Raw genomic sequence first — 26913 nt, 5'->3', positions numbered from 1 at the left:
AAGCCTTTGTCTTGCCATTGTTACTATAGTTACTTTTTTGAATTGAAACTTCACAGATCTTGGTTATCCCTGAAAAAATTGAGATTGCAGGTTTTCAATAGTTCCCTTAGCTTATAAAACATAGCAACCAATTTAAAATCGACTGGTCACAAGTAGCAAGGGACAATCACCACGCAAGTGCCACACAATGGCTGTCTGCAGCAAGAGAATGTCTAATCATCAATGACATTTAATGGCATTGCCATTACTGAATCTCTCACTTGCAGCTGCCTGGGGAATTACCATTTAGCAGAAACCTAACTGGACCAGCCATATAAATATTGTGCTCCAAGAGCAGAAGAGTCTGGGAATTCTGCAGCAAGTAACTTGGTTGACTTCCTGAAGTCTGTCCAGCATGAGCTGGGAGTGAGGTAGAATACTATATACTTCTGTGGCTGAGTGCAGATCCAGCAATGCTTAAGAAACTTAACACCATCCAGAACAAAGCAGCCTAATTGATTGGCATCCCATCGCTGCCTGAAGCATTCCCTTTTTATAATAACCATTTTCAGTGTGCCATCTACAAGAAGCAGTGCAAATACTCAGAGAATCATACAGCATGGAAACAGACCCTCTGGTCCAACTCGTCCATGCTGACCAGATATCCTAAGTTGCTCTATTCCCATTTGCTAGCATTTGGCCATAATCCCTCTTAAACCCTTCCTATTCACATACCCATCCAGATGCCTTTCAAACTTCGTGTGACAGCTTGTTCTATACATGCACTGCCCTCTGTGAAAAAATTGCCCCTCCGATCCCTTCTAAATCTTTCCCTTCTCACCTTCAACCTTTGCGCTCTAGTTTTCAATTCCCTTGGCTATTCACCCATCCATGCCCCTCATGATTTTATAAACCTCCAAAAAGTCACCTCACAGCCTCTGCTCCAGGGAAATTAGCTCCAGCCTATTCGGCCTCTACCCTCCAGTCTCAGCAAGATCCTTGTAAATCTTTTTTACATCTTTTCAAATTTAACAAAACCTTTCCTATAGCAGGGGGACCAGAATTGAGTGCAGTATTCCGAAAGTGGCCTAACCAATGACCCGCACAGCCGTAACATGATATCCCAATTCCTATGCTCGGTGTACTGACCAATGAAGGCAAGTGTGCCTCACACCGCCTTCACCAGCCTGTCTATCTGCAACTCCCCTTTCAAGGAACAATTCACCTGCACCCCTCAGTCCCTTTGTTCGGCAACACTGATTTGCCTTATGAAAATGCAACACCTCACATTTATCTAAACTAAATTCCACCTGCTACTCTTCAGCCCATTGGCCCAACTGAATAAGGTCGTGTAGTACTCTGGGATAAAGTTCTTCACCATCTCCAAACCATCAATTTTGGTGTAATCTGCAAATTTATTAACCATACCTCCTCTGTTCACGTCCAAATCATTTGTATAAATCAGGAAAAGCAGTGGACCCAGCACCGATCCTTGCAGCGCACCACTGGTCACAGGCCTCCAGTCTGAAAAACAACCCTTCACCACCACCCTCGGTCCTCTACCTTCAAATCAATTTATTATCCAATTGGCAAGCTTCCCCTGGATTCCATGTGATTTAACCTTGCTAACCAGTCTACCATGTGGAATTTTGTTGAGCACCTTAGACAACATCTACTGCTCTGACTTCTTCAATCTTCTTTGTCACTTCTTCAAAAGATTTAATCAAATTAGTGAGACACGATTTCTCATGCACAAAAACATGTTGGTTCTCCAAATCAGCCCTTGCTTTTCCAAATCTTGTCCCTCAGAATCCCCTCCAACAACATACCTATCACTATGTCAGGCTCACTGTCTGTAGTTCCCTGGCTTTTCCGTACTATTTTTATTTAAAAAATGGCACCACATTAGCACCTTCCAGTCTTCTGGCACCTCACCTGTCGCTATCGATAATACAAATAACTTATCAAGGGGCCCAGCAATCTCTTGCCTAGCTTCCCACAAAGTTCTGGGATACACTTGATCAGGTCACAGGGATTTATCCACCCTTTATGCATTTTAAGATGTCCAGCACCACTTCTTTTGTAATGTGGACACTTTTCAAGGTATCACAATTTATTTTCCCACATTCTCTAGCTTCGATATTCTTCTCTACAGTGAATACCGACATGAAATACTCATTTAGAGTCTCACCATCTCCTGTGGTTCCACACATAGCCTTTTTGATCTTTAAGGGGCCGTGTTCTCTCCCTAGTTACTTTTTTTTCCTCATAATGTACTAGCAAATCTCCCTGCTATGAAATTGGTCACCTTCCAGTACATATGCAACCCATCCTACTTATACAGGTCACCTCTACCCCAGAAGAGATTCCCAATGATCCAAAAATGTGAATCCCTGCTCCCTGCACCAGCTCCTCAGCCTGCATTCATCTGCTGTACCCTCCTATTTCTACTGTCACTGGCATATGGCACTGGGAATGATCCAGATATTATTACACTCGAGGATAGCACATCTTCTTAACCTCCTGCCTAATTTCCTATGTTCTGTCTGCAAAATCACATCCCCTTTTCTTCCTATGTCAGAGTCAAAGAGATGTACAGCACAGAAACAGACCCTTTGGTACAACTAATCCATGCCGACCAGATATCTGGCCTCTTGGCCCATATCCCTCTAAATCCTTCCTATTCATACACCCGTCCAGATACCTTTTAAATGTTGTAATCGTACCAGCTTCCACCACTTCCTCTGGCAGCTCATTCCATACATGCACCACTCTGCATAAAAAAGTTGCTCCTTAGGTCCCTTTTATATCTTTCCCCTCTCACTTTAAACCTATGCCCTCTAGTTTTGGACTTCCCTACCCTGTGGAAAAGACATTGCCCATTTAACCTATCCATGCCCTTCATGATTTTATAAACCTCTGTAAGGTCTGCCCCTCAGCCTCCAATGCTCCAGGGAAAATAGCCTCAACCTATTCAGCCTCTCCCTATAGCTTAATGTTGTCCAACCCTGGCAACATCCTCAAATCTTTTCTGAACCCTTTCTAGTTTCACAGCATCCTTCCTATAGCACGGAGACCAGAATTGTTTGCAGTATTCCAATAGTGGCCAAACCAATGTTCTGTACAGTAGTAACATGATGTTCCAACTCCTATACTCAATGCACTGACCAATAAAGGCAAGCAAACCAAACACCACCTTCACTGTCCTATCTACTTGGGACTCCACTTTGAAGGAACTGTGAACCTGTACTTCAAGGTCTCTTTATTCAGCAATGCTCCCCAGGACCTTACCATTAAGTGTATAAGTCCTGTCCTGATTTGCCTTTCCAAAATGCAGCACCTAATGTTTGTCTAAATTAAATGCCATCTGCCATTCCTTGGTGCATTGGCTCATCTGATCAAGGTCCTGTTGTACTCTGAGGTAAGCTTCTTCGCTGTCCATTACACCTCCGATTTTAGTGTCATCTGCAAACTTACTATCCACAACGCCTATGTTCATTTATATAAATGACAGAAAGCAGTAGACCCAGCACTGAACCTTGTGGCACGCCACTGGTCACAGGCCTCCAGTCTGAAAAGTAACCCTCCACCATCACCTTCTGATTTTACCTTTTGAGCTGGTTCTGTATCCAAATACCGAGTACTCCCGGTACTCTCTGTGATCTAACCTTGTTAACCAGTCTACCATGAAGAACCTTGTCGAACGCCTTACTAAAATCCATATAGATCACCTCTGCTGCTCTGCCCTCATCAACCTTCTTCGTTGCTACCTTCAAAAAAACTCAGTCAAGTTAGTGAGATAGATTTCCGAAGCACAAAGCCATGTTAATGTTATTGGTGCCAACGTGTACCATGACCGTCACTCGCCACTTTGAGAATATTCTGCACCCTCTCTGAGACATCCTTCACCCTGGCACCAGGGAAGCAACGCTTTTTTTTTCCAAAGAAGAGTCCAGACCCGAAACGTCCGCTTTCCTGCGCCTCTGATGCTGCCTGGCCTGCTGTGTTCATCCAGCTCTACACTGTGTTATCTCAGACTCCGGCATCGCATCATTCTGGTACCTCACTGTCGGCCGCAGAAAAGTCTGTCTGTGCCTCTGACTAGAGATCAATCGATCGATCGCGTGGAACCTGACATACCACCACCACCACCACCCCCAATTACAGTAGAGCCAGGTACCAGAAACCTGGCTGTCAGTGCTATATTCCCTGAGAGGCTTTCGTCCCCGACATTATCCAAAATAGGATGCTTATTTGAGATGGGGATAGTCTCAGCAGACTCCTGCACGACCTGCCTACCTGTCCTACCTTTTCCCAGTGGTAACCCATCTACCTGACTATCTGTGGTTTTCATCTTCAACAGCACTTTTCAAATCTGCAAACTCTTCCATTTAGAAGAAGAGGGGCAATAGGTATGGTAGTATGAACACCTTTACGTTGTTCTCCGAGTAACACGTTATGCTGACTTGAATATATATCAAAGTTGCTTCTCTGTTATCTGGTTAGAATCTTGGAATTCTTGGGGGAAAAAAAACATCTACACCGTACAATTTAAAAGAGACCCTAAGGGCAACTTTGTCGTGCAGAGGATGGTGCATATATGAAGCAAGCTGCCAGAGGAAGTGGTGGAGGCGGGTACAATTACGACATTTGATAGCCATCTGAATGGATACATGAATAGGAAAGGTTTAGACGAACATGGGCCAAATGCTGGCAAATGGGCCTAGATTTATATAGAATATCTGGTTAGCATGGACAAGTTGGACCGAAGAGCCTTTTTCTGTGCTGTGTAATTGATTCTATGAACTGCAGTGACTCAAGCAGGCAGGATACCTATCTTTGAGCAGTTAGGGATGGGCAATAAATGTTGTCTTTGTCAGTTGTTTATATACAATAGTGAATTAAAAATACTATTATTCTTTTGTCATTTAATTTTAACAATAATTTGCTTCATATGTACTGCATTTAATGCAGTTAAATGCCCAAAGACCTTCATTGGAATGAAAAAAAGGAGAGATTTGGACAGAAAAACCAAAGCTTGCACAAAGAGAGGTTTTAAGGTCTGTCTTGGAGGAAGATTATGAGGCGGCGAAGATTACGGTTAGTATTCTAAAGCCTACAAAGCAAATGATGAAAGGCACAGCTGCCAGTAAATTATAAGATGTTGGGGATACCCAAGAGGACAGAATTTGAACAAGTATCCTCTAGGATTGCCGAATTGGAGGAGATTGCAAAGATGAACAGATTTGAATTAGAGGATGAGTTTTTAAAAGCAGTGCATAGAGGAAAGAGAGCCAGTGCAAGTCCAGTCAGGATAGGAATGTTATTTAAAAGTGATAGTGAAACCTGGACATGTCAGAATAGAAGTAGGAATAATTTCACTGAATTTTAGAATAGTTGCACTCCAGAAGGTCATTTGGCATGTGGTGCATGCTGGCTGTCTGCAAAAGCAACTCGGCTATTACCCCATACATGCACATTGCACAATGTGCAATTCTTTTTGCCTTAGAAGCGTATCCAATCTTATTTTGAAAACCTGAAACATATTTGCCTCTGACAGACTCGGGTAGTACAATCCAGATCCAGACATTTGCTGACAAAAGAAATTTTTCCTGATGTTGCCGTTGGTTTTTCTATCAGCTACTCCAAATTAGTGCCATCTGATGCTCTGTCATCCAGATAGGTAGGGACTTTCTTCCCTGGAGCATAGGATGTTGAGGGGTGACCTTATAAAGGTTTATAAAATCACAAGGGATGTGGATAAGGTGAATAGCAAAGGTGTTTTCCCTAGGGTAGAGGGGTTCAAAACTATAGGGCATAATTTTAAAGTGAGAGGAGAAAGATTTAAAAGGGACCTGAGGGGCAACTTTTTCACACAGAGGTTGGTTCGTATGTGGAATGAACTGCCAGAGGAAGTGGTAGATGCAGGTACAGTTACAACATTTTAAAAGACATTCAGATAGGTACATGAATAGGAAAGGTTTAAAGGGATATGGGTCAAACTCGGGCAAATGGGACTAGTTTAGTTTGGGAAACTTGGATGGCATGGATGAGTCAGACCGAACGGTTTGTTTCTGTGCTGTATGGCTTTGTAAGTGAGAATGGTTTCTCTCCCTCTTTGCTTTACTAGATTGTTTCCAGAGATGAGCTGTTTGTCTTATGAAGAAAGTTTGAGCAGTTTAGACCTATACTGTCTGGAGTTTAGAAGAATGAGAGGAGATCTATTTGACGCATATCAAATGTTAAAGAGATTGACAAAGTTAGCATAAAATGGATTTCTGTTCATGTAGAGCAATCTAGAACGAGAGGTCGTAGTTTTAGGATAAGGAGTAGCAGATTTAAGACAGAGATGAGGAGAAATTACTTTTCTTAAAGGAGTGTGAATCTCTAATTCACTACCCCAAAATTTAGTGAATGTGGAATATTGAGTAAATTTAAGGAGGAGATAAATTTTTTGTTAGTAATAGATTGAAGGGCTGTGGAGAGCAGGCATGAAGGTAGAGTTGAGACTGAAACGATATCAGTTGGGATCTTGTTAAATGGCGGAGCAGGCCCGAGGGTCCAAATTGCCAATTCCTGTTCCTAGTTCTTAGGTTCAATTCTTCCTCCTCGATGCAGTCAGCGGACTCCTAGACTGCACACGTGGTCCTTCTTGACTGCCTAATTGAACTCCTTCCCTCTCTGTCTTTCTGCCCACAAGCTACAGGGTTACCACATTGAAAGGTTCTAGGCTTGTGGTTACAATACAGGAAGGTCAGCTGCTCGTCAAGTTCGAGCTGTTTCTGTTAAATACGCACATTTTATGCCAGTTGTCATCAGTACACAAAATGTTTCCATATGCAGCAAGATGTGCATTTCACAAAGCTTGTTCACTGTGCTAGCATAACTTTTGGTTTTTGTTTAAACCTCAGTATCTGATCTATGGCAGAGGTACCTCAGAATTGTCCATTTAATAAGAAAACAAAATTTCAATATGGGGGATTTGCATCTCAGGATAACCCTTCATTGTATGTATTAAATAAATAAAGGTTGAATTGTACTTGTGACAGCAAGAACTGCAGATGCTGGAGTCAGACATAACAAAGTGTGGAGCTGGAGGAACACAGCAGTCCAGGTCGCATCAGAGGAACAGGAAAGCTGACATTTTGAGTCAGCACCTGACCTGAAACATCAGTTTTTCTGTTACTGTGATGCTGCCTGGCCTGCTCTGTTCCTCCAGCTGCACTCTTTGTTATCTCTGAATTGTAATTGTGATTTGTTCCTTTGGTCAGTTCAGGTACCCTTTTATGTGAAAGTAACAAGGAAATTGTCACTATTTTTTTACATATAATTTTATTGGCTTTAATGTGTAAAGACATTGCTTTTCCCTTGTTTTTTCACATTTGACTTTTACCTATTATGGTCAGAAAATGTTTGTATTTGTATTGAATAACATGGCTTCCTCGTTGCTGAAAACTCAACCCAGGAGCTTGACTTCACTGATCTGTCACTTTGAGATACTAAGTTGATTTCGCCCCTCTTGGATGGACTCTTTGTCATTTCAAGTTCCTGATGGGCTGCCATCCTGACAATATCAAGGACCTGGATGAACACAGCAGGCCAAGCAGCATCAGAGGACCAATATCAAGGACCTCCTGTTCATTGAAGGGAGGGCCCTTATCACCTGAATGAATTTTTTCTCTGGAGTTGAGATACTTTCTCTTGCAAGTTCTGACGCAAAAGACGTTCGCCTCATTCACTTCAGCAGGTTGAACACGTCATTTCACAACTGTCTGTTGTTTCCTTCACAAATGTTGCAACTGGCTCAAGTAAGCTCCAGTATATTTTTTAAAAATTTTCAGAAGTACTGTGTGACCCTCGGCTGCCCATCATGTGCTAAATTGAGCTAAGACATCCAGCTGTTAGGGTACACTAACCTTGCCAACTCTCAGAAGACTGTTGAATACGCATGGCTGTGTACCCATATCCACGTAACAATGCTGCTGTTGCTTTCTTCTTGAGATATCTTGAGCCAAGCTAGTTTCACCTGTCTGGCTAGCCTTCTCCAATCGTATTTGCTGCCATTCAGGTACCACCTCCAGACGAACTTCTGGGTTGGTTTCTGAAAATGGTGGAGCGACTCTTATTTGGGAGCCTGGCCTATTGCTGTCCCATCACTCTTTTCCCCCATTTCCCACAATTGTGGCTGCCATCAGCCATAGCAATATGTCTATCTCCTGCCCATCTTCTTGGCTGCCATTCCTGATTGGATATTGAGTGCCGTTTGACTGATAAATCGCCAAAATTGTGTCAGCTTCTGGCATCAATACAGAGTGAAGTTGAAACTCCGATCCCTAAGCAGAAGTTCAGCCCCTTGTGTGTAACATCCAAACCAGGAATGTGTGCAGTTGGAAAACTGTTTGATGGAGTTTGGAATACTAAGCTGTTTTTTCCCTTCTTTTAATATGTTACAGGGAATTACTTTTTAAATTTCTAGTGAAGTTTAGTTTTTTATCTCCTTGGGAAATGTATATCATAGGAACTCATTTATTTTAGTTTAAATTAAAGTATTGAAGGACAACATAGCTTAAATACAGTAATTAGAAGTAATTTAATTGCTCCAGATTCTTTTTGGCTAATTCTAAAGCATTTCCATCCAAGTTATTTATTTAGAGATATCTCAGATTTTGGGAAATGATACAGGTACTTAAATATTTTGTGTTGTGCCTAACTTTAATAAGAATTTAAACATGTTTTTGAATAAAAACTTCTTATTTATTTTAATTATCCACTTGAGATATTTCATTTTCATATTTTCCTTCTTAATCTCCAATTTTTTTCTTGTTAGTTGACATTTCACAAACCCATTGTATATAGGTTATAAAAACAAAGTTTATATGTTGTGTGTGACCTCTGTGCAACAATTTTCTGGCACATAGGATTGAAGTAGTTTCAGATCAGAAATACCAACTGGTTATCCTGGCCAAATTCTAATTTCTAGATGTGTTTTCCCAGTTTATAAACATCAATATGATGATAGAACTGACCACACTTTTTGTATTTGGAATCACCTATCATAGGTTTTAATTAACCAGCAAGTGACATAGTAAATGTGATGGGATAATTAGTATGAAAGTGTTATTATAAAATGTGACCTTTTGATTGCTCTGATGTGATAGTGAAAGTGGAACCCTTTTGATTTATTAAAGCCAAATTTCTTCTATCAAAGTATGTAATAAGATATATTTTTATTGGAGATAGATGACTGAGGTGAGTCAAGTAGCCATCTCCTTTACTTTAAGACCTTGCAAAATCTTTGACACAGCCACTTACGTATTCTGATGCCAGAAATTGTTTAAAAGAGAAATATGTGGGTTTTTTTTTTTTGGTATTTAACTGTTGAGTTATTTATCTTTATATTTATTTGCCAGACTGGCGTAACTGTAAAATTCTTTTTCTTGATGGCATACCCATTTCTAGGATTTTTTGATAATGTATTTATGTACCAATGACATGAGATTACATTGAAAGTAATTTGTTTCCATAAGTGAAAGTAGTTCCTTAAACACATTATCACTGCACTGAAGAGCTATTCTCTATTCTTCACATGTCAACTTTATTAAACTCTTCACTTTTTAAGAGGATGGAATTTCCCATAGTTCTTTGTTTTCTAATCAAATAGTTAAGTGAACGTAGACAGCCTATAGTTGTGATGTGGCGCTACTAGAAAATGTTTATGTAGCATTTATCAAATTGGAGTGAATATGCCTGCCACTCGTAAAATGAGATGCACTGCCCGTAATTCTGACACTTGGGAGAATTTTTTGTAACTCTTTAAGGATGCATGATGTTTTGAAAATGTCCTAATGGTGGCTGCAGGATTTCAATTATGTAAAATACCCAATTTCTGTCTCTGACTACTGAGAAATTACAAAGGTTGCCTAGAAAGTAAAATCCATGATGCTTCAACCACGATGGATGTAAAAGTTGTAACATCTTTATTGTGCAAAGTAATTTTGAAGAATTGAGTTATTTCCTAATACTTGAGAATACTGCTATGCCAGTTAATAACGACAAATTCTTGCTTATTTCTATTGTGGAACAAAATAACATCCCTACCTCACAAATAATGGAAAGGAAAATGATTTGCCCATGTCAACTAAATTAAGTTATATCCCAGCTGAATATCTGAACTGAAAACTAAAATTGCAGATGACAGAAAACAAATCAATTAATGAATTACATACTTCCTGATATTTCAAGTGCAACATTTATTAACTTGGTAGTGAAATATTTGCCAAGCAACAAAATTCTGAAAAATTCTTGATTGATAGAGAAGACTTCATGGAACTGTGATGGTAAAGTTCTTGAAAATTCATATTTGTATTGATGCACTTTTTAAAGGAAAACCCAATTACTCATCCCTATATACTCAACTAATTTTCCATTGATATCTTCTAAAATTGTCAACTTCTGCCATAGCTTAACATTATTGTTGGTGGCAACTTTTGGAACTTGATCAAAGTAGAATTAATCAGTGTTGCTGGGCAGTAATTATTGGGGTGCAACACTGTGGGGAAGAACTGCAATAGCTTAACATTTCCTTGCTTGCTGTTTCCTGCCATGTTTTCTATTTTTATACTGTTGGTGATTTGTAAAGAGATTATATAGTTATTGTCTATTTTGGAGGTCAATGAAGTGGTTACTGTCATTGTAGTAACAAAGATTGAAATCAAATAACTATGGTGTGCGCAAAGTTGAAAGCCAAATGTAAGAGAAAGAGCACCCACTAAAGAAGAGTTTTTCTTGAATCATGACTCTGATGGTACTGGGGAGGTGGTGTGAGGACAGCAATCCAGAAAAGTACTAAAAAAGCACAAGAGCAACATCTAGTCCTTAAACATGAGCTTTACACAGAGCTGTGTTGTTGCAAAATGTTCGGCACAGAATAAAACAGCTACTCTAAGGAATCATTACAGTAGAACAGTTGTCTTCAATATAGCAGAAGATGGTGTTGTCACAGTTTGCCAACAGTTGTGTCATATTGGATTATTCCTAATGTTTTTCGGACTTGGGTGGATAAAAAAGGGAAGTCTTCGAAGAAACAAAATTGACTTAATTCAATCAAAGAAGAAAGTCATCAAGATGAGATTCAGTCACGGTGTTGAGAAGAAAACTGTTTATTTGTATTATGGGCAAATAATCAACTAGTTGTAATGATTTTGCTGAAGACATTGGACAAGACTTTTTGAGGTGCGGTTTATTAATATATAGGACCAGACGGGGACCAAGGATATCTGTTGAACAATTGTCGAAGAACATTTTCAAATCCAAAATATAATTAATCTGCTTAGAAAAGGCACTATGTTTAACCCAAAGAGTTGGAGTTCAAGGTGAGTAATCCAGAAATAATTAATGGAATAGCTGTATTGAAAAAATATCATTTATTACATAAAGTCAGAACATTGAAGTGATGCATAGTTTGAGAGGAGAAATATTTTTGGTAATTTTAGGAAGTGCCAACGTAAATATGGCATAAAGAATCATCTTTAGAAGTGGAAATAAACACTGAAAAACTGTTGATACACACTGGTACAAGATAAGTTTTGAGGTACATTTTGTTGGACCTCATGAACTACAGTAACAATCACGTGCTATTGGAAGCTGAACCAAAAGATAGCTTTCCACAAATGGGACCTAGCAATTGAGAAATTGAAGTAGAATGAAAAGAAATTTTTAACAGACCAGTTGGAGCAATTTTATTGGAATTTTACTTTATTTCTCGTGAAGAAAATTATGTTTAACTGTTCTAATTGTCTAATCACGGAAATTAATGGCAGAGATAGTTGCATTGAGAGGCTAAAGTAGCTAAGTGCGATCGACTGAATTAGCAGCTTAGTAAAGCGAAGATCTTACAATTACTGCTACTTGTTACTTTTCATTGGAAGTTTGTATCAGAAAAGTACTCTTAACTTTTCACCAGTACACTATCTGGCTTTGGAAAATTGTTTTCAAGATCAGCATCACTTTCTGATTTGATTGTTATTCAAAATGTTAATAGTTGTCTTTTTGCAAGTAATTTCTTTTAAATTTATTTTCAAGTTGAACGTGATTTCAAATCAATTACGAATTATTTGTCCCTCAGGAATAATTTGAGCTAATGGGAAAATTCAGCTTGTTTACATGCTTTTAAACTTACGCTGATTTGCTTATTGATAATAGCTGATAATGCTGGTAAAACTTCTTCAGATCTGGCAGCAGCTGTGAAGAGAGAAATAGGTTAACATGTCGGGTTGATTCCATTGGTGCTCTTTGTGTATGTAATATTTGTATATCTAAGCTAATCTGTTTTTACTCGAGACTCAGCACCTGCTTTTTATTGTGCTAGTGAAGCCATTCTTTGGTAACATTTTTCAATAAGGCCCTCTTCTTCGCCACTGTAAATGCCAGTGTTGTAATGCTGTGCATCATAAAACCTAAAAATTAACCAAAAAAGATAAAAACAAAATACTGATTGTACCCGTAGTTAATTGCTGCTACTCCTAATTGGCAAATGGTTTTGTATTCTTGAAGCCAGCACTGCTACCCCAAGGGTTCTCATTAAAGGCGGTATGATAAGTATTTTTGAGATAACAACACTGACTGGCATTTATAAAAGTAGCTCCTTCACTGTTTCTGGGTCAAAATCCTAGAGCTGTCTTCCTGACAGCATACCGGGTGTACCTATAACATAAATGCCGATCTAGCTCACACATCATGAAAGAATATAAATCTTTTAAAAACTGCGCTGATGCTGGAGCTCGGACTGGAGAAGGCTTCAACAGAACTCAGCCTATTCCCTCATCTCCCACTTCAAGTGTTAATTAATGCCATTCCTAAGCCTGGTTTCCTTGCATTAGGTACAAAAGGTGAGGAGGGATGTAGCCCTACCCTTATCATACTACAGTGAAAATATTTGCTAAAAAAAAACAATTGCCAATGTTTTCTTTGGCAAAATGAATCTTATTAACTCTGCGGGATCGTGTTCAATAATGACAAGATCGGTGAGTGGCAAAAATAGTCTCTTTATTGAGCATCCACGGTGGCAGAGTTTGAGGCGGCAATGGAATCCGAAGTACAGTTTTACAGTAACCTTTTTTATATACAGTTTTTACATACTTTAAGATTTTTAGCTGTACAGTCTCACACAGTTGTATCTATTGTACACAAATTTGCGTGACGTGTCTCGGGGAAGCAGGGGATCGTTTAAGCACTTGCTAAATGCTGGCTGTTGGGATTAGAATGTCTGTCCGGTCTGCGCTAATATAATTAAGAGGTGTTAGTTCTTTTGTCTTTAAAGTTAGTAATGTTAATAGAGATACTGGACGTAAATGATCTAAATAATTGAGAAATTATACGTGTACTAAATAAAAGTACAGAGGAGATTAAACTGATCTCCCACAGCTGGGTTGTCAGATTTCATCTGTTGCTGGTTTTTGACAATTCCTACACATTCTGTCATGTAGTTTCACGGAAGCACTGTTTTGATAGTAAGTTTCTTAAAGGGGGTAGCGGCCCTACTTAATATGTATTTAAAAAGTATAAATCCATATGTTAGTACAACATGGTAGCCCTAAATAAAAGCTACAAATAGGTAGTACAGTGTTATAGAACTAGGTAGGGTATAAGAATATTTCAAAGAGATAAAAAGCAGCAGACTGTAGGGACACAGTGTGGAGCTGGAGGAACACAGCAGGCCAGCTAGCATCAGAGAAGCAGGAAAGTTGACGTTTCGGGTCGGGACCCTTCTTCAGATTTCTGGCCAGCTGTGTCCTCCAGCTCCACACTGTGTTATCTCTGATTCCAGCATTGACAGTTCTTACTCCCTCAGACTGTAGGGATATGCTGGTGGAGGAAACTGTTTGATGTTCTGCAGCCTATTCCGGTCCTGAGGGACAGTTACTAAGGGCTAATTAATATTTATAATTGTTCCATAGTTTCAAGTGAGTTATAGAGACACAATGGCAGGAACAGCTTTGTTTGAGTAGGTTACAGTATTAACACTTATTCAGGGGTCGCCTTTGATACAGAAACTGGTCTAAATACTCCTTGCAGCATGGGGTCAATAGGAATCGAAAGCTGTAAAGAAACAGTAGTGGGTTGGCAGTCTAGGAAGGGATGTTTAATTTAGTTTATCTTGTAAGAGTAAAGTGTACTGCAAAAACGCAGTTTTATGAATGAATGTAAACACGGGGTATAGTAAACATAGAGCGCTTGTGAGTGAGTTAGTAAAGAGAATCATAATACAATATCTCTCAGTCCCCCCTTTTGATTCTGCTGAAACCCTCCAAAGACTTGCGTTTTAATGCTGTTGCCAAATCGCTTTGTGCGCAGGGACAGGCACCATCTCGTGCATTGGAACGGGCGTGTTTTCTGAGTGTTTGCTCACTTTGTGCTTATTTGGATGTCTGCCTTGCCTTTCAGTGCAGACAGATAATCAGGCAACTGTCCTGTTTGGCAGCAGACCGTAAGGAGGACTTTTCAATCGGGGGGTGGAGGTGGAGGTGGTGGTGGTGGTGGTGGTGGGGTTGAGGGTCGTGTAGGTCCGTCATCAGTCAGGGAAGGTGGTGAAGTGTGCTGAGTGAGTCAGCAAGAAGCGCAGAGGGCAGGAAAGATCAGTTGAGTGGGGAGTGTGGCGTGGGTAAGAGTCATTGAGGGAAGATACAAAATTGGCTTGATAGTAGGAGACAGAGGGTGCTCCTGGTGGGTTGTGACCAGCGGTGTTACACAGGGGTTGGTGCTGGGTCCACTTTTGTTTGTAATTTATAGTAATGATTTGGATGAGAATTTAGGAGGCATGGTTAGTAAGTTTGCGGAACACACAAAAATTGGTAGTATGATCAACAGTGAAGAAGCTTATCTAAGCTTACAGAAAGTTCTTGATCAACTGCGGCAGATGAAGTTTAATTTGGAAAAGTGCGAGGTATTACATTTTGGTAAAACAAGCAAGGGCAATGGTAATTAATTAAAGGGCCCTGGGTGGTGGTGTTGAACAGAGACCTAGGGGTTTAGGTACATAGTTCTTTGAAAGTTGCATCTCAGGTAAACAGGCTGGTTAAGAAAGTGTTTAGCATACTTGCCTTCATTGCTCAGAACATCGAGTGAAGGAGTTGGAATGTCATGTTGCGGTTGTACTGGACATTGGTGAGGCCACTTTTGGAGTACTGTGTACAGTTCTCATTGCCTTGCAGTCGGGAAGATATTATTAAACTGGAGAGGCTTCAGAAAAGATTTACCAGGATGTTGTCAGGTCTGGAAGGTTTGAGTTTTCAGGAGAGGCTGGGCAGGCTGGGACATTTTTCACTGGAGTGTAGGAGGTTGAGGATTGACCTTTATTGAGGTTTATAAAATCATGAGGGGCATAGATGAGGTGAATAGCAAAGGTCTTTTCCACAGGCTGAGTAAGTTCAAAAGTAGAGGGCATAGGTTTAAGGTGAGAGTAGAAAAACTTAAAAGGGACTTGAGGAGCAATGTTTTCGGGCAGAGGGTGGTTTGTGTATGGAATGAACTGCTAGAGAAAGTGGCCGATGCAGGTACAGTGACAACATTTGGACAAGTACATGAATAGGAAAAGTTTAGTGGGATATGGGCTAAATGCAGGAAGTGGGACTAGTTTAGTTTGGGAAACTTGGTTGGTATGAACGAGTTGGAGCAAAGGGTCTGTTTCCATGCTGTATTGACTAAGTGGTAGATCATGAGCTTTGGTGGGAGCTGGGTCCAATGGTGGAGTTAGTGAAATGGCAGAAAGAAGATGGCACTTATCATCGCAAGAAAGCTCTGTCCATTGCAACAATGTTGCATGCTGCTTAAGACAGTAGACACCACAGTGACCCAGGTGGATATTTTAGATGTGACTGGCAGAGTATACACCTTGTATACCCATGAGGTGAAGCATGCAAGATCCTAGCTCCAGTGAGCATTTCATCCCTGCAGTGCTCGCAATAGAGTGAGAGTGGCACCATGAAGATGTGAGGGGAGTAAGGAAAAAGTGCTTGATAAAAGTTATTTGGATCTGGTCCCCCCGAAATTGACACAACTGATTTTCAGAAGATTTAACACTAAATGTTGAAATAAACGATGATAAAAGATTGTGCCACCAACTTTAGATGGTAGTTAAGGAAGTGTTCAAGCGTAATTTTTGTCCAGTGATATCTTCAGCTTCAACTAACATTTCACAGATGCATAAATCCTTAGCCTTAGCGCTGTGTGATCTTGCTTTGTGCAAATTGGCTGCTGTGTTTGCCAATGCATTAGCATTCATGGCCCATAAAGCACATCAGAATGTTTGAGATGTGATAAAGTGGTCATCTTTTTCCCTAGGGATATGCACAGCTAATGCATTCACATATGTTCTTGTCCGCACAAAAAAAGGGAAGTTGCAAGTAGAGCAAATTTTATGTATGCGCTTGAGCATTTTTAGATTATAATAAATTGAGTGATATCATACCTGACAGTTTGTTGTGAAGCAACAGACAACGTTTCTGTAATTACGATTTACAACAAAATACTTATTAGTCTTTTGCTCTGACTGTCCCCCAGTGATTTAGAACTTGAGACTGAATATAAGTTTTTGTGTTAACTATATAGGAAACTGTATTAATAATTGACCAGTTTATTATTAGCAGTCGTTCTTGAGATTTGAAAGCTGTGTATCTGCTTGACTAAAATGCATGCTAATCACCTGAAACCACAAACTTTTTTTTGTAAATTCATATTTTGATTTCAATGCTTTTTATAGGAGTACTGCTGTAGCACTAATTCCCTCTACAGATCTTTCTTTTTGGCTCTAGAGAGTTAACGCATTATTATCTTGCAAGGTCTTTAATACATGTCCTTGATGCTCACTTAATCATTGGCGGCTTTCTTGTCTTCCCATTTCTGTCATCCTCATATGAATTTTAAATTAAAGTATAACTTTGAGCAGTGTAAAATAGTACTTGCATATATTCAAGATCTAGCTGTAAACAAGCTATCTACCAGCATCTATTTTGCTATTGAAATGAGAAAGGTGCCCAATTAATAGGGCATCAAGTAATAGCCAGTAAAGCAGAGAACTGCTGTTTAGCCATTCTGGTATTAAGGTATTTAACTTATTGTTGTGTCTCATGTGTAACTTAGCAGATTTGTACTTTTTTTTTCATTTTGAACTAACTAATAGAATTGTGATAACACGCTGCATTTTCAAAAATAATCACCATAGGTTTGATCAAAAGCTCCTATTAATAAATAAACATGATATATAACACCAGTAACTGATTTCACCATTGTGAGATGTTTTCATCTAACCATACTGCTAATTCTTGGGGAAATAGCTATTATGAAACATGTTTACATTTCTACATGAGCAAGATGACTGATGTGTTCAGGGGACATTGGGAAAAGAATGTTCTGGCCCCTTAATGAATTTGTGATTGGCATTAGAAAGTATAAAATTCTTTTTGCACATGGGAATCAAATTGAAGTTCGAACTTTGAGGAGATTTTTAGAAATTCTGTATTTCTACTAGCTATTTGTATCATAAGGGTAGTCATACCCGCCACCACCACTCTTACTTTGACCACAAATGATTCTATTGAGCTACCTCCTCAAACCAGGCACCAGAGCCGTCAGTAATGTTGTGACATTTTAATTCCACTAACACTCCTTTCAACACCAGAAGGTAAATACCACAGACTCTGCTTGATGCCTTTCCACAGAATGCAGTTTAGTTTGGGAGCTAAGTTTATGGATATCAATGCCCAATCCATTGTTCCAAGCATTTTTGCTGCGATGGTTAATATCATTGCATCATCTGATGAATTTTGGTATGACTGGTATTTACAGCACATTGCATTGATATAAATGTTTTCCATCGGAAATTTCTCATGTAATCACAGAATGAATAGGATTAGGTTTTTTTAAAATAATTAAAAACTGCTTGTATAAGGAAAACCTTATATTTTTATTACTGCTGTGTGAAAGTTCGTATATTTGTAGGCAAAAGTGAAAGGTCACCCACTACTGAGTTGTTCAGAGAAATGATTTGTTTCCATTCTTCTTTGCACTGTATATGTATGCACATATATGGGTGTGAATGTTTGAACAGAGGATTAGCAGAGACCCAAGAATAATCTTTGCTGTAACTCCTATGTAATGGAAGACTAATGTATGTCATATGTTTGATAATACATGCTGACTTCCACTTATCGATCCTCAACTTTATTGTTTCTAATCCGAGTTAATTTTTCTCTCTTACGGTCGAGGAAGAATTTAAAGATTTGTACACTCTGAACTTCTAAGCTGGTCTATTTACAACTGTTAAAAGTTTTGCATCTGTGGTGGATAAGCTTTCAGATACAGTGATTTCCAAACTCACTATACACCGTCTGATTGGATTGACTTACTTAGAGTGTGCTCATACTGGCCAACTTCTAAATGTACTCTAGCATAACCTGGGGATACCGTTGCATCTGTTAGGGCTATAACATAAGATCTCTCAAGGATCTTGATTTCCTCTTTTTTTTTTTTTGCTTATCGCTCTTCAAGTTTTCTGTTGGCAAACTGAAACAATAATTGAGACAAAAAATGTAGATTATTAAATTGGCTTTTCTAAACAGATGAATGTAGAGAAATACCATTCAAACTGAACCTCACCATTATTTAACCAATTACAAAACTCCTCATAAGGTCAAGATACATTAAGAAAATCCACAACAGGGATGATGTGTATATATGTATAAATGTTTTCTTGAGTTTTCTGACTTTGATGCTGGCTGAAGCTGAGTAAGTTTCACTGTGAAACTTTACAATACAGAGTTCATCTGTTCCTTCTATCCTTTGGCTGGCTGACTTCCACATGTGTCTCAATGTCCTTTACTCTGTTCAGTGAATGAATTGAAGGCTATCTGCCTGATTGTGTTCTCAATCAAAAGGTTGGCAGTAAAATCAGCTTCCTGTCAAATGTCTTGCTTCTCTTTGTTCCAGCTGTTTATTTTTTTTTCTTGAAATCTTGTTATTCTTAAAATGAATGTGGGGTATCTTGTGTGAACAAAGCTGAGATGAGAGAACTATCCAATAATAATTAGTTTGATATATAGACTGTCAGCTGTACATTTCACAAGCTGGTTCTTCTTCCCCATCAATACCTGAGACCTGACATTTTTGTTAAAAATCCTGTCTGAATTCAGTTTGTGTTTAAATGTTTTTTTTTGAAACAGCTTTTCTCCCAAATCTTTCCATGAAGACAGAAGAGTATTATATCTTTGTTGCAATGCTCAAATTGATATCTTAAAGGTTTAGAGAATGTGTACCTTTCGTAATACATCTATGATGTTGTGTAGAATTTTAATTGATAATCAATTTTAAGATTTAGCATTACCATAAGTCCTCACTTAAAAATGTAATTATATTCCTGAAAGTGATGACTTTCATGGGAATTAGGAAATGGTAGAAGAGTTGAATGCATACTTTGCAGCAGTTTTCATGGTGGAGGGCACTAATAACATTCCAATCAAAAGTCTAAAAGTTGGGGAGGAGTGGGAATTAACACAGTAACTATCACCAAAGAAAAAGTACTTGGGAAAGTTATGGGGATAAAGGCTAATGAGTCCCCTGGACCTGATGGGCTGCATATTAAGATGTTAAAGGAAGTAGCTACAATACTGGATGTATTGGTAGTCATCTTCCAAGAATCCTTAGGTTCAGGAAATGTAGCAGAGAACTAGAAAGCTGCCAGTGTAACATTCCCATTCAAAATGGGAAGTAGACAAAAGAATACAGGTTAATAAAATCATATTTAATATATTTATTTGTGTGAGCATGTGCTAAAGTGTTACTATGACTCCAGTTTCATTGTTGCCTCCATTCTGTTTCTGTTTATTAATGCTATTGACATAAATAAGTCAGTTAGCCGAACATCCTTTAACACCTATCACAAAGGATGGGAAAGTAGAGCATTTAGAAATACATACTATAATCAGCAGAGTCAGCATGGCTTCATGAGGGGGAAATTCTGCCTGACAAATTTGTTGGAATTCTTTTGAGGTGGTAACATGCAGGACAGATAAAGGAAAACCAATTGATGTAATATATTCAGTTTTCCAAGCAGTGTTCATTAAGGTACCACTTGTTTGGCTAGCTATAACATAAGAGGCAATGGTATTGTGTGTGTTGGGATGGTGGTGGGGGAGAAGGATATTAGCATGGATAGAGGATTATTTAACTAATAGAATACAGAGTCGGGCAAAGGGAGGCATTTTCTGGATGGCAACTTATAACTAGTGAAGTAAGGATCAGTGCTTCGGCCACACTTATTTACAACATCTATTAATGACTAACAGAGGTTAATGTACTATAACAAAGTTTGCAGATAACACAAAAACAGGTGGGAAAGCAAGTAGTGAGAATGACCAAGAGAGTCTGCAGAAGTAGGCCAGTCAGGTGAGTGGGTGAAAACCTGGCAGGTAGAATATAATGTGAAAAACTGTGAGATTGTGCACTTTGTCAAGAAGAATAGAGAACTGAATATTAATTAAATGGAGAGAGACCGCTGAAAGCTGCAGCTAGCATCCAAATTTAGTGGGTAATAGGGAGGACAAATGGACCGTTTGCTTTTATTTGAAAGGGAGTGGAGTATATAAATAATGCAAAGCGTTGGTTGATTCCACAACCAATGGATCACACTTAAGCTCTGCAGTCTTGCCACATTCAATCATGAATGGTTGAGGACAATTAAACAATCCATTTGTTCCACAAATATCCCCAGTCTCAATAATGGACGCACCCAGCACATCGATAAGAAAGTTAAGGCTGAAGCATTTGCAACAATCTTCAGTCAGAAGTGTTAACTGGATGATCCATCTCAGCAGCCTCCAGAGGTTGCCGGCATCCTAGACACCAGTCATTTCCCAATTGGATTCACTCCACGTGATATCAAGAAACGATTGAAGGTCCTGGATACTGCAAACACTGAGAGTTGACAACATTTGGCAATTGACTGAAGACGTGCGCTCCAGAACTTGCCGCACCTCAAGCCAACCTGTTCCGGTACAGCTACGGCATCGCCATCTACCTGACAATGTGAAAAATTGCCTAGGTATGTTCTGTACATAGGCAGGACAAATTCAACCCAACCAAATATTACTATGTCTACTCTCGATGATCAGTCAAGTGATGGAAGCAGTTGTCAGTAGTAGTATCAAACAGCACTTGGTTAGAAATAACCTGCTCATTGATGCTCAGTTTGGGTTTCATCACGTCTGTCAGCACCTGACTTCAGTATACCTTTAGAATTCAACCTTAGTTTACAGGTCGGCAATCTGGAGCAATTAAAAGTGTATAGACCATCAAAGCAGTTTAATTTATCTATGTACCTCTCTTGCAATGGACAGGTCAATTTGTATCAAATTATCTATTATTTGCCTTAATTAAGCTTGCATTTTTGATTTAATCAACATTTTCCTGCAGATTTGAAATCAGTAAGAAAGATTGCTTTTCCATTATGTTATTCTTCGCTGTGGTTGAAAGCTTGAGGCACAAAAGCATTGGACTGAACTGCTCAATTATTCTCATGTTTTCCAATTCCCATTTGAAACACAATGACAACTGTATGAGTGTTAATTATATTGTTCTTTTCTATGATTTTTTTTCACAAATTTTCACACATTTTAAAATTATTTTCAGGCTTCAACCAGTGGACATTTTCAGAAAGGTTTGAATAAGTTCAAAATGTTATATCTTTCAGGAAGGTGCTTCTGCTCGAAAGGCTCAAACTCCTGCTGTTCAACCTGTCCCACGACCAGGTAAAGCATATTTAATACACTATTTGGATGAGCGTGTGCTAATGTGTTACTGTGACTCCTGTTTCATGTTGCTGCCTCCGTTCTGTTTCTGTTCATTAATGCTATTGACGTAACTAAAAAATAAGGTTTAAAAGAACTTTTTGTTATTACGAGAAAGAGGAGAATAGCATACCTGTACATAATACAAAAGCTGCAATGAGATAAAATCACTTTGAATATACGGATGTAATAACATAGCATTCTAGTTCTGAAATTGGAATTCAACAACTTATTAACAGCAATGCTGTGCTGTTATATTCTCACCTGCACTGTGATCTTTGCTTCCTGTTAAACACTCAATCAAATTAACAAAGCAAAGGCAAAGTATAAATACATTAAGAATGCAATTATTTGTGTTCAGAAAATAGTCTTTGCACTGTGTTTGTGCATCTTGATGATGTAATCTCAATATATTATTGTTCCAGTTAATGTTTCATTTTGGATATCTATCCTTTGGATTGTTGAGTGCTCCTTCAAAAGAAAGCCTGTAAAGACGAATGCAGAAATAGAAATGTCCTTGAGAACATCGCAGAGTCTGTGTTCACAGCATTGCAATTCTTTTGAATTGATCGCCTTCCCTGATCTGTTTCGTAAAAATTCCATTGCCTGTTTAAAAAGTACAGTTAATGCTGGATCTTTCAAAGTTTGCACGTTCAGTCTTGTTTTAACTTCTAGTAGTTATGAGCAAAATAATTTACACTTCGTAGATATTGATCATTGTAACCCATCCTATCTATTATGATCTATTATGGTCTATTTCAGTGCTACCATATTTAGTTTTCATGTGCATGCGTACAATGCTACCTTCTGTGTATCTCACCTTGAATCTACATGGTTTCTTATTTTTGGCCAGCTCTCAGTTTGATTATTTGAGGTGTGAATTTAAGATATTAGAAGATTTGGTACTTATATAGTGTGCTCCAAATAAAAGAGAATTGTAGGTGGGGACTATAGAATTGATTAAGAGCAAAACCGCTGTGTTTTTGTGACTTTCATTTTAATAATGGAAGTATTGGGCAATATGTGAAAGGCTGCTGTAAATAATGACATAAAGCTATATCATGACTTTTTCATAAAATAGATGCATTGGCTTAAAGTAAGCAAAGGTCACAGTTGGTTTGATTTTCCTTTTATTCTCTGCTTAATAATGAAATTAATAAACCCAATAGTTCAAGTTTATATTAATTGTTATGATGTGCTAAACACTAATCTTAAGATAGTTCAGTAACATTTTAACAGCAGTTCACCATGCTATTTTGATTGTATTTTGTTCAGGTTCCTGCAGGCTAATGTTCTCTTGGTGAATTTTAAATTTTAAATCCATCAAATCACAAGTGACAGTTTTTTTTAAAAAAAAGTCTTATTATGAAGGAAGGCAATATTTAAAAGTTAGAAGTTAAACTGATGATATATAAACTTGGATTTTGCTGAAAAATACCATGAGCAGACAGGCCAGTTAAATGGAAGAGTAATTTATGAAGCTGATATTATTAAAAAAACGTTAGGTTACAATTGCCAGCAGAATGCAATAGTTTTGATGTTTCTCATCCACACTTGACGCTCCTATGCCCAGTAATTTTTAGAATAATTTCTCTATCTCACCTTTGTCACCTTTATGACTTTGATCTGTTACCTTAATTCCAAGGGATGCATACTTGAATGTTTATGGCTGACAACTGGTTTAACCGTTAATCATATTTAGCTTAAACCATTAAAAGCAATTTATAAGTCTTTAATAGAAAATAGCTCCGATAAGTACAACAAGATCGTGAACTTGGCTGCCACTGACAGTCAGTTCCCATTCTGTTCCCTTTGCTGCTTCTGTCTATTCCTTAACTTGAAAAAAAACAGTTTCTGTACCGGTACATGATTACTATTTTCAGCTGTTTCTATTTTCCAACTTCCCCTTTCTAAGTTACTCTTATCTATAAAGTTCACTTCCCAACCCCCTTTTTCCCACTAGGACGGTTAGTACTAAATTTCCCTCCAGGTTCGTTGGTATCATTAGTGGTTCTGATTCCTCAGGTATTTTGCCATCCCTTTAAGTCTGCATAATGATTACCCATAATTTAAAATAAAAATCCTTGCCTTGCCTCCTGCCTTCCTCTCCACACATCAGCTCCAACTTCCTCTTTTCTGTCCTAAATCGTTGAATGCATGTTTGCCTCCTGAATCCAGAGATACCTTTCTTACAAGTCCCCCTTTGAATCACTCCAATCAATTTTCCACTCCTGCTGTAGCAACCTTTATCTTAGTTACAAATGACTGTAGCAGTGGTAATCAATCCCTCCTTACCCTTCTAGGCCTGTCTGCAGCATGCGACCAGGTTGACCGTACAATCCTTCTCCAACTCCATTTGATGTCCAGTTGGATATGTCAGCCTTTATCTGGCCCAATTCTCATCTATCCAGTCAAACTATAAAAATTACCTGCAGTGACTTTCCAAACTTACATTAATACCTCTAAGAGTCCCTCAAGGATATATCCTTGCTACGCTTTTCATCTTTGACGACATCTGAAAGCACAAAATTAAAAGCAAAGTACCGGAAAACTCAGTGGTTCTGGCAGCATCTACAAAGAGTGAAATAGTTAACGTTTCAAGTCCAATATGACTCTTCTTCAGAGCAACGCATAGAGTACTACTTATAACATTAAAGTTTGACCTTTTAGCATAATCCTTTTCAAATTTTCAGTTGTCAATGTTTGAGTTATCATAGTGTGCATATTAACAAATTTTGAAGAGCATTTTAAAATATGTACTGCAATCTATTAGGTACAAAGTAAGTGATTTACTAAAACCAAATTGTTTTAGGAAGGTATTACTTTTTCAATCTTGCCGTGCATTCTGAAACTTTAGCTACAGTCATTTTAAAAAATGGAGTCATGTTTTGCTTATAAAGATTGCAAATCAGTTAGCAGCCAAGATTCTTAGCTAGGTAAAAAAGAAAACTCTTGATATGATTGAACATACAATATTGAGAGTTGTTTAAAGCAAATTTTAAGACACTATGCCAAAAAGTAGCCGACAGGCTTGTAGCATTTTTGCAGAGTAGGATTAAAAGGACTTGTTGTTTAGATGAACCCTGCCGACTGTGATGTTATTGATAAAAGCTTAACTGCTGCAGACATCGAGTGAATAGCTTTCTGAATAAAAAGACCACTGAAAACCAGCATTATTTTTATTTTGCTGGTATGATATTGTATCGTTGATATTTTGAGAAAAAAAATGTTTTCAACATCCTCTCATATCCCATTTATTCGGTATCTGCCATTTAAAACAACACGTTTAAGCTGTTAATTTTGCAGCTTTAATATTTAAGATGCATTACAATAGCAAAATTATGAAATACCAGTTCAGACATTAATGCTGTGATTTGAAAGCTGCAGCAAAGGATTGCCTGAAGTACAGCTTTTACTAAAACAAGTTGTTGTCAAGTCAAGCACAAGCAACCTTTTCCTATTGTCAAGATCATTATAAAAGCCCTGGATGACTGAAGAAAGCTTTAACATTACCTTTTAAACAGGTGGGATAAGAATGACTTGTTCATCTTTGGTTTTTGCCTTGTGCATTCTCTTTTCCTTCAACCCATAATTGGAAGCATGCGTTGAGGTATCTAGGCATCATGTTCTGGGATACTCTCCTTAAAACATTCACTCTTTCTCAACTTTAAAATTCCTTTTGTAAATTCATACTTTTGATCAAGCCTTTGGACAACAACTCGGAGGATTCAGTATTTTGATTATGTCTCTGAAGTGACCTGAGATGTCTTGCTTCATCAAAAATACAGTGTAAATACAAATTGTTGCATATGTCTGAGAGAAATCTTAGCAAGTGCCATGATTAAACATTACAAGACATAAATAAAGCACAAGATAAATGCAAGTGAGGAAAACTATTTGATGCCTCTTATATTATCCATTTAGAAAATCTCAGCCGTCATTCTCCCCATTCTCACTCCTTTCTGAAGGAGGGTCTAGGCCCGAAACGTCAGCTTTCCTGCTCCTCTGATGCTGCTTGGCCGGCTGTGTTCATCCAGCTGTACACCTTGTTATCTCTTGTATCCTCACCATGGCACCAGGTTGATTCTTAAACACTCCCATTGTTTTTACTTCTACCTTTTCATCTTAATAAGACCATGCAAATGTTGATTGCTTTGTATGAAAAACTAATTCCTGATATTGTACTTTACACTAGTTAAAATCTGTGCCACCTTTCTGACATTTATTGTTTAGGTTAAAGTAATCATTGCATTGTATCTTTTCTGTAGTATTTGGTATTTGAGTAACTCTCAAAAGATTGACCTAAACTTGCATGACCCTTTCCGTGAACTTCCATGCTCGAATGAATCAACTGCACAAATTTTGTCAAAAATTTTCTTCATCTTTTGTGTTAAGAATTAGAACAGGACACAGTGGAGGAGTTGATGGCTGAGTGCAATTATTGATGGTCTGTTAATCTGGCGATCTAGGTAATGTTCTAGAGTCCCATGTTCAAATCCTGCCATAGCAGATGGTGGAATTTGAATTCGATATAAATCTGGAGTTAAGAATCTAATGACGACCATGAATCCATTGTCGATTGTTGGAAAAACCCATCTGGTTGCTAAAGATTTCTCTCGGACATATTCGACAACTTGTATTTGCGTTGTATTTTTGATGAAGTAAGACATCTCCGATCACTTCAGAGACTTAAGCAAAATAACGGACACAGCTCGGGGGATCCAAAGACTTGATCAAAAATGTGGATTTAGAAGAGGAATTTTAAATTTGAGGAAGAGTGAATGTTTTAGGGAGAGTATCCTAGTGCATGATGCCTAGATATCTCAAGGCATGCTTCCAATGATGTGCTGAAGGGAAAAAGAATGCACAAGGCAAAAGTCAAAGATAAGCATGCCATTCTTATCCCACCTTTTTAAAAAGTAATGTTAAAGCTCTCTTTACGGAAGAAAACTGCCATCCTTACCTGGTCTGGCCTACATGTGACTTCAGACACACAGCAATGTGGTTGACTCTTAACTGCCCTATGGGTAATTAGGGATGGGCAATAAATGCTGGCCTAGCTAGCGACACCCTCATACCGTGAATGAATAAAAAAAAG

General features: G+C 38.4%; 1 protein-coding gene across 1 annotated transcript in view; it reads left to right on the top strand.

Moving 5' to 3' along the window:
* Positions 1-26260, top strand: part of cdc73 (cell division cycle 73, Paf1/RNA polymerase II complex component, homolog (S. cerevisiae)) — a 169630-nt gene extending 143370 nt beyond the window's left edge. Inside the window, exons 11-12 of the mRNA XM_048602051.1 lie at positions 21719-21776; positions 26211-26260. Of these exons, the coding sequence (XP_048458008.1) occupies positions 21719-21776; positions 26211-26260 (108 nt within the window). The remainder of the gene's footprint in view (positions 1-21718; positions 21777-26210) is intronic.
* Positions 26261-26913: the final 653 nt, after the last annotated feature.

This window comes from Rhincodon typus, chromosome 10 (genome assembly GCF_021869965.1).
Source record: "Rhincodon typus isolate 14 chromosome 10, sRhiTyp1.1, whole genome shotgun sequence".
Lineage (NCBI taxonomy): Eukaryota > Metazoa > Chordata > Chondrichthyes > Orectolobiformes > Rhincodontidae > Rhincodon > Rhincodon typus.
This window is presented reverse-complemented; position numbering and strand designations above follow the sequence as displayed.